Raw genomic sequence first — 13,103 nt, 5'->3', positions numbered from 1 at the left:
CAACACTTGATGCTCCTTTTTGATTTCTACCTCCGCAGCCTTTAGCATTGCGAAGAGCTCAGGAATTGTCTTATCCATCCCTTGCATATTACAATTCATTACGAAGCTCTTGTAGCTAGGTGGAAGTGATTGGAGAATTCTATCAATGACGCTATCATCCGGAAGATTAACTCCCAGTTGAATCAAGTGATTACAATACCCAGACATCTTGAGTATATGCTCACTGACAGAACCATTCTCCTCCATCTTGCAGCTATAGAACTTATTGGAGACTTCATATCTCTCAATCCGGGCATTCTTCTGGAATATTAACTTCAACTCCTGGAACATCTCATATGCTCCATGACGTTCAAAACGTCGTTGAAGTCCCGGTTCTAAGCCGTAAAGCATGGCACGTTGAACTATCGAGTAGTCATCAGCTTTGCTCTGCCAGACGTTCTTAGCATCGTCAGTTGCATCAGCAGCAGGCCTGGCACCCAGCGGTGCTTCCAGGACGTAATTCTTCTGTGCAGCAATGAGGATAATCCTCAAGTTACGGACCCAGTCCGTGTAATTGCTACCATCATCTTTCAACTTTGCTTTCTCAAGGAACGCATTAAAATTCAACGGAACAACAACACGGGCCATCTATCTACAATCAAACATAGACAAGCAAGATACTATCAGGTACTAAGTTCATGATAAATTTAAGTTCAATTAATCATATTACTTAAGAACTCCCACTTAGAAAGACATCCCTCTAATCCTCTAAGTGATCAGGTGATCCAATTCAACTAAACCATAACCGATCATCACGTGAAATGGAGTAGCTTTCAATGGTGAACACCACTATGTTGATCATATCTACTATATGATTCACGTTCGACCTTTCGGTCTCAGTGTTCCGAGGCCATATCTGCATATGCTAGGCTCTTCAAGTTTAACCTGAGTATTCTGCGTGTGCAAAACTGGCTTGCACCCGTTGTAGATGGACGTAGAGCTTATCACACCCGATCATCACGTGGTGTCTGGGCACAACGAACTTTGGCAACGGTGCATACTCAGGGAGAACACTTTTATCTTGAAATTTAGTGAGAGATCATCTTATAATGCTACCGTCAATCAAAGCAAGATAAGATGCATAAAAGATAAACATCACATGCAATCAATATAAGTGATATGATATGGCCATCATCATCTTGTGCTTGTGATCTCCATCTCCGAAGCACCGTCATGATCACCATCGTCACCGGGGCGACACCTTGATCTCCATCGTAGCATCGTTGTCGTCTCGCCAATCTTATGCTTCCACGACTATCGCTACCGCTTAGTGATAAAGTAAAGCATTACAGGGCGATTGCATTGCATACAATAAAAGCGACAACCATATGGCTCCTGCCAGTTGCCGATAACTCGGTTACAAAACATGATCATCTCATACAAAAAAATTTAGCATCATGTCTTGACCATATCACATCACAACATGCCCTGCAAAAACAAGTTAGACGTCCTCTACTTTGTTGTTGCAAGTTTTACGTGGCTGCTACGGGCTTAGCAAGAACCGTTCTTACCTACGCATCAAAACCACAACGATATTTTGTCAAGTTGGTGTTGTTTTAACCTTCGCAAGGACCGGACGTAGCCACACTCGGTTCAACTAAAGTTGAAGAAACTGACACCCGCCAGCCACCTATGTGCAAAGCACGTCGGTAGAACTAGTCTCGCATAAGCGTACGCGTAATATCGGTACGGGCCGCTTCATCCAACAATACCGCCGAACCAAAGTACGACATGCTGGTAAGCAGTATGACTTATATCGCCCACAACTCACTTGTGTTCTACTCGTGCATATAACATCAACGCATAAAACCAAGCTCAGATACCACTGTTGGGGAACGTAGTAATTTCAAAAAAATTCCTACGCACACGCAAGATCATGGTGATGCATAGCAACGAGAGGGGAGAGTGTTCTCCATGTACCCTCGTAGACCGAAAGCGGAAGCGTTAGCACAACGCGGTCGATGTAGTCGTACGTCTTCACGATCCGACCGATCAAGTACCGAACGTACGACACCTCCGAGTTCAGCACACGTTCAGCCCGATGACGTCCCTCGAACTCCGATCCAGCCGAGTGTTGAGGGAGAGTTTCGTCAGCACGACGATGTGGTGACGATGTTGATGTTCTACCGACGCAGGGCTTCGCCTAAGCACCGCTACAGTATTATCGAGGTGGACTATGGTGGAAGGGGGCACCACACACGGCTAAGAGGTCAATGATCAATTGTTGTGTCTCTAGGATGCCCCCTACCCCCGTATATAAAGGATCAAGGGGGGTGTGGCCGGCCAAGGGAGAGGGCGCGCCAGGAGGAGTCCTACTCCCACTCGGCGTAGGACTCCCCCCTTTCCTAGTTGGATTAGGACTTGAGGGGGAAGGAGTGGAGGAGAAGGAAGGAAGGGGGGCGCCGCCCCCTCTCCTTGTCCTATTCGGACTAGGGGGGAGGGGCGCGCGGCCAGCCCTTGCCTCCTCTCCTCTCTTCTACCTAGGCCCACTAAGGCCCATTTGATTCCCGGGGGGTTCCGGTAACCTCCCGGTACTCCGGTAAAATCCCGATTTTACCTGGAACACTTCCGATAGCCAAACATAGGCTTCCAATATATCAATCTTCATGTCTCGACCATTTCGAGACTCCTCGTCATGTCCGTGATCACATCCGGGACTCCGAACAACCTTCGGTACATCAAAACATATAAACTCATAATATAACTGTCATCGTAACGTTAAGCGTGCGGACCCTATGGGTTTGAGAACTATGTAGACATGACCGAGACACGTCTCCGGTCAATAACCAATAGCGGAACCTAGATGCTCATATTGGCTCCTACATATTCTACGAAGATCTTTATCGGTCAGACCGCATAACAACATACGTTGTTCCCTTTGTCATCGGTATGTTACTTGCCCGAGATTCGATCGTCGGTATCTCAATATCTAGTTCAATCTCGTTACCGACAAGTCTCTTTACTCGTTCTGTAATACATCATTCTACAACAAACTCATTAGTTGCAATGCTTGCAAGGCTTAAGTGACGTGTATTACGGAGAGGGCCCAGAGATACCTCTTCGACAATCGGAGTGACAAATCCTAATCTCGAAATACGCCAACCCAACAAGTACCTTCGGAGACACCTTTAGAGCACCTTTATAATCACCCAGTTACGTTGTGACGTTTGGTAGCATACAAAGTGTTTCTTCGGTAAACCGGAGTTGCATAATCTCATAGTCATAGGAACATGTATAAGTCATGAAGAAAGCAATAGCAACATACTAAACGATCGTCTGCTAAGCTAACGGAATGGGTCATGTCAATCACATCATTCTCCTAATGATGTGACCCCATTAATCAAATGACAACCCATGTCAATGGCTAGGAAACTTAACCATCTTTGATCAACGAGCTAGTCAAGTAGAGGCATACTAGTGACACTCTGTTTGTCTATGTATTCACACATGTATTATGTTTCCGGTTAATACATTTCTAGCATGCATAATAAACATTTATCATGATATAAGGAAATAAATAATAACTTTATTATTGCCTCTAGGGCATATTTCCTTCACACACATCTAGGGGGAGCCCGTCTATATTTTAGAGATGTGGGGTTTGCTTATGTCCTATATTTTCCCCTTTGTGCAAATATCGTATTGTCATCAATCCACCAAAAAGGGGGAAATTGTAAGGGCATATTTATCCCTAAGGTGTTTTGATGATTGATGACAATGCTTTTGCGGACTAATCGTGTGCCTTGAGTATTTCAGACGTTTCATCACTAAGCACAAGACGGGTTATTTTTGTCCCCCTCAAAGACTATTGAAGACGGCGTTTGTCTATGTTTCTTTTCCGTGGATTTGAGTCGTAGGAAAGCCGTACTATTAAGAGGGGGTCCACTTTGGTAAGGCTAAGGTGGAATCAACACGTACACATCCTTTTCACACCCTCTGAGCCTTCTCGCTTCAATGGAGATTTCATTCCCTTTTTTATGAGTATGATTTGGTCCCAGCGGTAGTACCGCCTGTGGGTCCTCAGCTATAGTACCGCTGCGGTACCGGGCTCCTACCACGTCGACTCGAGGGGGTCGCCTATCGTGTCGGATTGTGCAGCACTATGAAGCGGTAGTAGAAGCGGTAGTACCGCTCGAGAGCGGTAGTACCGCCCTACCACCGCGACAGTACCACACTGGGTCTGTCTCCTGCTCATACGCTAGCCCTCCCAGACTGCACGACAGTACTGCAAGGGGGAGCGGTAGTACCGCTGGTCCCAGCGGTACTACCGCTGCCCCCTGTGGTAGTACCGCCCTCTGCGGGGCTGTTTTGGGGGGCAACGGTTGGATTGTCCCCCCCCCCCCTTTAAAAGGGGGTCTTCTTCTCCAAAGTTGACTCACCTCTTCCCCCAAAGCTCAATTATTGCTCCAAGCTTCATTTTCGCCCGATCTCTCTCCCTAGACAACCAAACTTGTTGATTTGCTCGGGTTTGGTTGAGAAGGCCCCGATCTACACTTCCACCAAGAGAATTTTGATTCTCCCACTAATCCCTAGTGGATCTTGTTACTCTTGGGTGTTTGAGCACCCTAGACGGTTGAGGTCACCACGGAGCCATAGTTCATTGTGGTGAAGCTTCGTGGTGTCGCTGGGAGCCTCCAATTAAGTTGTGAAGATTGCCCTAACCTTGTTTGTAAAGATTCGGTCGCCGCCTCCAAGGGCACCAATAGTGGAATCACGGCATCTCGCATTGTGTGAGGGCGTGAGGAGAATACGGTGGCCCTAGTGGCTTCTTGGGGAGCATTGTGCCTCCACACCGCTCAAACGGAGACGTACTTCCCCTCAAAGGGAAGGAACTTCGGTAACACATCCTCGTCTTCACCGACTCCACTCTTGGTTATTTCGTACCTTTACTTGTGCAAGCTTATATTGCGTTGCATCTTTTGCTTGCTTGTGTGCTTGTTGTTGTTGCATCATATATGTTGCTCACCTAGTTGCATATCTAGACAACCTAGTTTGATGCAAACTTTAAATTGATAAAGAAAAGGCTAAAAATTGTTAGTTGCCCCTATTCACCCTCCCTCTAGTCAACTATATCGATCCTTTCACTCGGCTTTAGCCATCGCTGGGTGGCCTACGGACCTGAATGTAATCTTTATTATTCTGGTGTTCTTTGTACTACATTGTCACTTGATTAATACTAGTAGATCGAAAGTTTTCCCACAAAATAAAAACCCGTGAAGGAATCCGGTGATTCGAAATTCATGCGAGAGTACTTTAAATCCGGTGAACCAAAGAGGTTTTTATTTAAGCAATAAAGAAAAATCCCCTGCAGGAAAGAAGAAGATGCGAGTGTATACCAAGGGAAACAATTACTACTTGCATTCCAGCCGTTGATTTGGCAACGGAGGGACGAAATCAGTTGATCATATCAAGTGGTTCCGCCGTTCTGTCAGTTCATTCTCTCGCCCCTTCCTAAACCCTCGCCGCCCAGTTCCGTCCCGCTCCTCGCACCTTCCCACCCCCGTCGCCGGCGCCGGCGCCGTCGCGGAGAAGAAACTTCGCCGATGTCTCTGGCCCGCCTCGGCCAGTCGCTGGTCCGCCGCCTCCACCGGCCTCTCCACCTGCCTGCAGCGCCGCTGACGTAACCCCTCGCGTCCTCCCCCTCCATTCCCCGTCCGGTCTAGATCTCGCTCTCCGCAATGTGAATCCGATAATTCTTACCCCCTTCCTTCTCGCTCCCGTTGCAGAGACCACCATGCCGCCGTTTCCCGTTCTTTAGCTCTGATCCACGCGAATACATCTGCAAGAGGTGAGCGACTGATATGGCTGCCTGCTGTTTGTTTCCCCCATCTTCCAGCTCCTCCACGGGCTTCATTTCAGTGATTTTTTTGTGTGCGTTTAATCTTTAGGGTTTTCAAGCTTAACATACAATGGCGGCGGCTTGATTGCTGGCAAGTTTGGAGGTCCGTCGCCTCTCCACGCTGTGCAGGTTTGTGTACTGAAGTTCACTTTTTTGGTGAATCCATAACGTCTTTTCCTACAAGGTCTGATACTTGATTTGGGTTACAAATTCGCGTTGGTTGCATTTCTGCAGGTTCTGGAGCTTGTAGTTCACCTAAATCATGCAAGACAAATGTCTTCAGGAGCTGTGGCACCGGCACCGGCAGGGCCAACGCCATCAGGAGCACCGGTGACGCCACCGTCAGTGTCCAAAGGCGTTCCTGTCCATGCTAAAAAGGTGCAAGCACATTGATTTTCCATTTTGATTCTTTTAAAGTTGGACAAGTATTCTGTTAACTGTAGTGCCTCTGTGTATATGTATGTGCAGGTTGGTTTGAAAGTTTTCACGATGAGCCCTGGTTTTGTTTATGAGCCATACTGTGTCCGGGAACCTATCCCGTTTTGGAAAAGGTTAAATTCCAGTGCAGATATTGACTCTCTGTAATTCATTTCTCATAGATCATTATGTATATGGTAGTCAATGACCTCTCTGGTTGCTGTGAGGAGGTTTTTCTTCGCAAAACCGATCCATCTATTAGTTGTCCAGGACTGACCATTTAAAATTGATGCCTAAGGTTCAAACTCAGTTTAATTGAATGCCCCATAACAAACTGCCCAATGCATGGTTAAATCTTCATCATCATAACTAATTTTTCTTTGACTTAGATTGTTTACACGAAGTGGCTGGACTAGAACAAAGGAGGATGTTATTCTGGAGGTACCAACTTTTTTGTCCTGGGAAACTGCTGTAATGAGAAATCGGGTTCCATTTTTAACTTGTTACTCCCTCCGTCCGAAAATACTTGTCATCAAAATGGATAAAAAGGGATGTATCTAAAACTAAAATACGTCTAGATACATCCCCTTTTATTCATTTTGATGACAAGTATTTCGGGACGGAGGGAGTACAATATTTCAAAATTTGTTATCTTGAAACTAATTTCAGTACTGTTACCCTACATGTTTAGAAATCTAAGATGTTACTTCTCATTGTTGGGAGCGCATTGGTTTTTGACTGCATTGACACCAATGCGCCAACATTGAGACAACCAAGTTCACTACTGCATGTTTAATTACCAGTCAGAATAATTCTTACATGAGAATAGAAAGACATGAGATAGTTACCATAACTCATGATATACTCTTGGATACAGGTGCATGCTACTGTGTTCTTTTCTATTTTAAAATTTCCATGTTACAATAATGATGTGTAATACTCCCTCCATTCCAAAATAGTGCGTCCGCGCTTTCCAAGGTCCAACTTTGACCATAAATTTAACCAACGAGACCAACTGCGGCGGGAGAAAAAAATATATAACTGAAAACTTCTTTCGAATACGAATTCACTGATATAATTTTTGCTCCCGCCGCAATCGGTCTTGGTAGTTAAATTTACGGTCAAAGTTGAAGCACGGGGATAGAGGAAGCACTACATTGTGGAATGGAGGGAGTACTACATAGGAGGAAACCGGTTTGGCCTTTTACTGATGGATATGTTTCCTACTTTTGATCCTCATCAATAATCTCTTTCTAGTATTTGCTTGCTCCCTGTGTTGATCTTAAGATATTTGACTTAATTAATGCAGTTTTTCTTTTGTGCTACCGTCTGTCGTGAATCATGTGTTGAGTAGTTGGGTTTTTTACTTGACAGATGAAGAATGCATATGCTGTGTCAAGGTTGAGGAAGAAAACCGGATATACCAAAAAACAATTCTACGATCAAGCGTTTAATATATACAAGGAGGTATGACACATTCATTACATGGAATTAAGTTGTACAAATTTTAAGGAGTTAGGTTGCATTGCCATGGGTTTAAGGTTTTCATGATTGGTGATCTAATAAGGGAAGATGAGATCATGAGAGTTGTTACTAGCAAAATATTGGTGATCTAATAAGTAAAATCACACTGCAGAATCCTTACCAGAGAAAATCATTTCTAAGGGGACTACCAAGTATTGTTGCATTTGAATGCTCTGTATAAACATCTGTCTGCAATCCCATTTCACCTACATAGATCCATATCAATATATGCTAGATTTGGTATGAACAATTGTGCTTGGGAACCAACTGTCGAAATTACTGATCTGTAGGCTTTATGGTTATGGGTCTTTGTTCCTAATGCTAGTTGCCAAACACTTCAAATACACTGTACTATTTATCTTTACTTTAAATGGGAGTTAGTGGTGAGTGCCTGGTGGTGTCACACCCCTCCTTTCCTCACATCCTGCATCCACGAATCTACAGTCCTCCTTCCAAATATTCAGCAGCGACATGTAGGCCCAATGTCCTCATGCTATATGACCTCATGACCATCTCATAGTTCTTTCCTTTATTTCCTTAACAAACTGAGCAACCTATGCAACTTCAACAAACCCAGGAAATCATTTGTAAAGTGTAAGAATTGAAACGGACAATTACTATTCTAAATGAAACAGGTTTATTTTTTAAGCATGAATATATTTGTGAAATCTGTAGCAACGCATGGGGCAATTAGCTATTTATAATAACAACCTTGGTTCTGATTATATTTTTTGTGGATGAGTTGCATGATTTGTCACAATGGTTTCAACTATCTGCCATACATCGATTGCTTAAAAAATACTCATGGCTACAGGTGAAACCCATAAGATCTCGCAACCAACTCATGGTTCTGGTACATGGATAGCAAGTTTCCAGGCACCCCTGTCCATAGCTAGCTCTTTGGTGATACTCCAATCCTTCAGGTCTCTCTTAACGGACTCCTCCCATGTCAAATTCGGTCTACCCCGCCCTCTCTTGACATTCTCCGCACACTTTAGCCGTCCGCTATGCACTGGAGCTTCTGGAGGCCTGCGCTGAATATGCCCAAACCATCTCAGACGATGTTGGACATCGATTGCATGTCCACCCAGTTTAATTCTTAGTTTGTCATGGACTACCTTCCAGTGACGTGATTTACTGAGATAAAAATATTTCTTCCTTCTATTTCCACCTAAGATTTCTTCTTTAATCAGTTATGTACGATTATTTCTTCTGGGTTTTGAAAGAATATGGTGTCCAGCCTTCTATACTCCCTCTGTTCCTTTATATAAGGTGTATTTATTTTTTGCTAAAATTTAACAATGCAAGGTATAATTCTTCTAATTCCCCAGAATTCAGCTTTTACCTTTCTACCACACCATACAGGCCAACCTCACCTAGAATAAAAATCACGTACAAGCCAATCTCATGTAAGAATCAGTTAGAAAACATATCTCTAGCCGTTATTTGGGAAAGAAGATCATGCGAGCCAACCTTCGAATCGTTAGTTAGGAAGAAAATCTGCGCGTCTAATCTTTACCGTGTGCATGGGCATGCAAGGCGAGCAGGAATTCTGCACACACGATCAAATTGCTGGATCCGGTCCACCTAATTGATTTACCTGCTGCTAACCACCGAATTAGCCAATGGCAATTTCGTCCTGAATTCTCTATATTTCCATGCTTTGGTCAGCTCGCCAAAAATAATACGTCTTAGTACCTTACATAAAGGGATGGAGGGAGTATTATTTAAAAGCCCTAATGCAAATTGAAGTGCTTACTGATATTTCTAGGCATGACGGGATTTGCATGACATGAATTAGTTCATGGAATAACCCTGTCTACATTGTTCCCTTTTCTTGGATCCAGGTTAACAAGCTTATGGCACAAGGAGACACATCATCTCTCCGGAAAGCTCTGACGGACAGGATGCATTCTGTAAGCTTTCACCTACTGAATTGATGTCAGATAATGTCTTGTGCGGGGCTTTGGTGTTCATTCTTTACTCTCTTCCTTTTCCTGAAGATTGTTAAAAATGAAATAAAGAGAAGAGAATCCAAGTGGAAATCTGTACACTTGGAATTGGTGGAGCCTGCTGTAAGCATAAAAACTTTGAGGGCTCGTATGGTAAGCTATCTGTTGTTTTTCTATCCTGTTAGCTCTAAAAGTCATCTTTTTCGTACATTTACATCTGTATGATGTATTGTCACGATTGAACCAAGCCAGTTGGTAACTGGTCAACTCTTTTTATTTTGCAGATTGGTCTTGATAAGAATGACCTTGACAAAGCTTTCATACAGCTTACGCTTGAGTTCGTCACTAAGCAGGTTTCATTCTGTAAAGTTCAAGTTTTTATGTGATGCAGTACAACTCAACTATATTTTGTTCCCTCCTTACTTTTAAATTGCTGACTGGATGTTGAACAAATTCATCTTTTTGGCTTTCTATCCATACCTATTATTTTTTCCAAAGGTTAGGTCAATCTTGTATGTCCAGCATGTATTTAAGTTCTAGTCTATGTCTTCACAATGAACATATTCACCTCTTCTTTTGAGAACACACATGTCAGACGTGTATGTTTTGATATTTATGTCTTCTTTCTCTAAACTCCATTACTTGCTATGATGTTCAGACTGTTGTAGTTGATACTAAGACCTTGTATTCTAGTCTAGCTACCATATTGTTACCAAGTATTTTGTTTCATGTTGAACTAGTATGCAGCACCCTTAACCATTTCAATTATATTTCCTGTAGAAATTTGAAGCCTATAATTCAAAAGGAGAGGTTGTGTCAGGGGACAAGTCAAAGGAGGTAAATTAAATGTCACATTATTTCGAAATTTGGTGTAAAATATGTGATATTAAAAGCATAAGCATATGGCTTTGCCCTCAAATGGCTTGCACTTTATTTTTGAAACGTTAATAGTTCCTCGTGCAATTTGCCAGTTTTATCCACAATATGTCTGCACATGCTCTTTACATTGCTTTAGTGGTACATCTATCATTACCTTAATATCATGTCACCTTTCTGTGATCAAGACGAAAGGGTAAAATATCAGGAAGAGTGTACACCTTTATCTTCTGGCCACTAGTTGTCCACCGACCGCTTGCTGACATTAAGTACACATGAGTCAAAGCAGGATCAACATTCCATATCGTTAGCATGCTGGAAGCCAGAATACAGATTGATGCTGAACGGAAACTACCGTATTTAGCCATGTACTACTCCCTCCGTTCCATAATTTGAACTAAAACCACGACAAGAATTATGGAATGGAGGGAGTAGCTAGTAATAGTTCATGATTTGGAAAATTACTGTATTTGGCCAAGTACCAGTCAATAACTAGTCCATGATTTTGTTGTCCATCACAATTGTGATTGCTATGCGACCTTATTAGGCAAGTGTGCTTCCTGAAGTATCTAGTTTGATATAATAACCTGTAAATCGATGTCTTTATATTAAATAGCTGCTTACAGCCAGGTATTTGAACATTGGGGGGCATTACCTTTACCTACATCCCACTGCTTTACCGATATCTGTAATATAATTTTATTGGGAGTACTAAGTAATACCTCTACGACAGTCGAACAGTTGGGCTTGCATGGCAAAACAATCTCCTGATGTATGTTTGGCATCTGCAAATCATTGTGTAGGTACTGGTGAAAGACATATGGGTGTTTGAAAGATCCCTTTTCCACCCTGGAGCATACTGGCGTTTGTGTGGGCGAATCACATTGTGATAATCTCTTGGTTCCTTCCTGAATGAGCTGAAGGATGGCTTTTGTTATGCACAGCAGTTTGAATAAATATTTTGCCCTGCCGCCCTTTTTTGCCTGTCTTAACTGATTGTCTAACGAAGATCTACAGACATGCTTATGTAGACAGGTTTTTCTTTTGTTCCTCGGGGAATTGTCAGCTGAAGATACAAGTCTTGTCCCACATTAGTTAGCGAAGCAACTTGGGCATACTGCATTTGGTGGTTTTATTTACTGTTACCAGATTTGTCTCCATTGTGGTAATTTTGATAGAACATTGCCAATAACTTCAGAGAACATACAGTATTGGTAATTTTTGCTAGTAAATTTATTTTCTACTCCCTCCGTTCCTAAATACAAGTCATTTTAGAGATTCTAATATGGACTACATACGAAGCAAAATGAGTGAATCTACACTATAAAATACGTCTATATTTATCCGTATGTAGTCCATATTCAAATCTCTAAAGACTTGTATTTAGGAACGGAGGGAGTACATAACAATGCAGGGACATGCATGGGGGACTATGATACAAAAACCTTATAGGTACAAATGAAATTTGATAAAAAAAAAACTATCTACTATTGGTGAACTTCTTTTATCTTGAAGTATCAATCACAGTACAACAAAACAAAAATGGTAGCTGCGCTTTCATGTACATGATGACTAATATACATGAGTTATGGTAATTTTGCTATATACAGGCCTGGTAACTTGCGTACAACAATGGTAATTGTGTATAGAACAAGATATTTGTAAATTATGCCTGGTAATTTGCCTCCCTGGTCATCCCTGGTAAAATCCCTGGTGAAATCCAACGCAACTGCCGTGGTAAATCCAAAAACAACTCCCCTGGAAAATTAAAGCTGCATGCCTAGTACTCCCTTTGTAAAGTTTACAGAGGGAGTACCTGCGATAGAGAGGGAGTACCTGTGATTTTGGGTCCATTCCTTTGTAAAGTTTACAGGTAATTTATGTAACATTATTTGGCAGGGATTTGTGTGCTGTTTGGGAAAATTTATCTAGACAACGTATTATTGCAGCAAGAGGGTAACTAAAAAACAGGAATGGACCCAAAATCATCTAGTCAGTTTGCTACATCATACCAGTAAAAAAATGGCACATCATCATACAGCAAAAGTGAAAGGGTTGGTGTTAATTAGTTTTATTCTTTTCAAAATATGTCCCCAAAAAATCACCACAAAAACTCCATCCCCCAAAATTAGCCAAGAAACTTCATCACTCGCTCAACCCCCTCCAAAGAAATCACATGAACACGTTGTCGAAAAAGCGCTGGATGTGTAACACCCCCCTTGCACACCAAGAAAACACAATATTCCATTCCCAAAATTGCCCCACGCGAACAACTACTACAACCGCTCCATTAAAAATCGACCGTGTCGAGCGAATCCCATTGCCTACCAGGACCCCAAGACCTCTCTCCTCCACAAAATCATGTGCGCCGATGAGGGGAACGGCAAACGACGCTGAGAAATAGAAACAGAGGATACACGAGGAGTATGCAAAATGGGCGCTCAGCTTCGATTTGT

General features: G+C 42.7%; 1 protein-coding gene across 1 annotated transcript; it reads left to right on the top strand.

Moving 5' to 3' along the window:
* Window positions 1–5,463: 5,463 nt before the first annotated feature.
* Window positions 5,464–11,865, top strand: LOC125535981 (39S ribosomal protein L45, mitochondrial-like). The gene is made up of 12 exons (XM_048699063.1): window positions 5,464–5,659; window positions 5,766–5,827; window positions 5,928–6,007; window positions 6,113–6,256; window positions 6,347–6,429; window positions 6,685–6,736; window positions 7,670–7,762; window positions 9,667–9,735; window positions 9,823–9,924; window positions 10,056–10,124; window positions 10,552–10,608; window positions 11,451–11,865. Exons 1-12 carry the CDS (start codon window positions 5,583–5,585, stop codon window positions 11,535–11,537), a joined length of 975 nt encoding a protein of 324 aa, XP_048555020.1. The 5' UTR covers window positions 5,464–5,582; the 3' UTR covers window positions 11,538–11,865.
* The last annotated feature ends 1,238 nt before the right edge of the window (window positions 11,866–13,103 follow it).

Source organism: Triticum urartu, chromosome 2 (assembly GCF_003073215.2).
Source record: "Triticum urartu cultivar G1812 chromosome 2, Tu2.1, whole genome shotgun sequence".
In the NCBI taxonomy this organism is placed as follows: Eukaryota; Viridiplantae; Streptophyta; class Magnoliopsida; order Poales; family Poaceae; genus Triticum; species Triticum urartu.
This window is presented reverse-complemented; position numbering and strand designations above follow the sequence as displayed.

Excerpts from the sequence above, each read along its gene's own strand:
- LOC125535981 (XM_048699063.1), top strand. The coding sequence starts at position 5,583 with ATGTCTCTGGCCCGCCTCGGCCAGTCGCTGGTCCGCCGCCTCCACCGG. Across the intron at positions 6,257-6,346 it reads TTCCTGTCCATGCTAAAAAG|GTTGGTTTGAAAGTTTTCAC; the intron begins GTGCAAGCACAT and ends ATGTATGTGCAG. Across the intron at positions 10,609-11,450 it reads CAGGGGACAAGTCAAAGGAG|GTACTGGTGAAAGACATATG; the intron begins GTAAATTAAATG and ends ATCATTGTGTAG.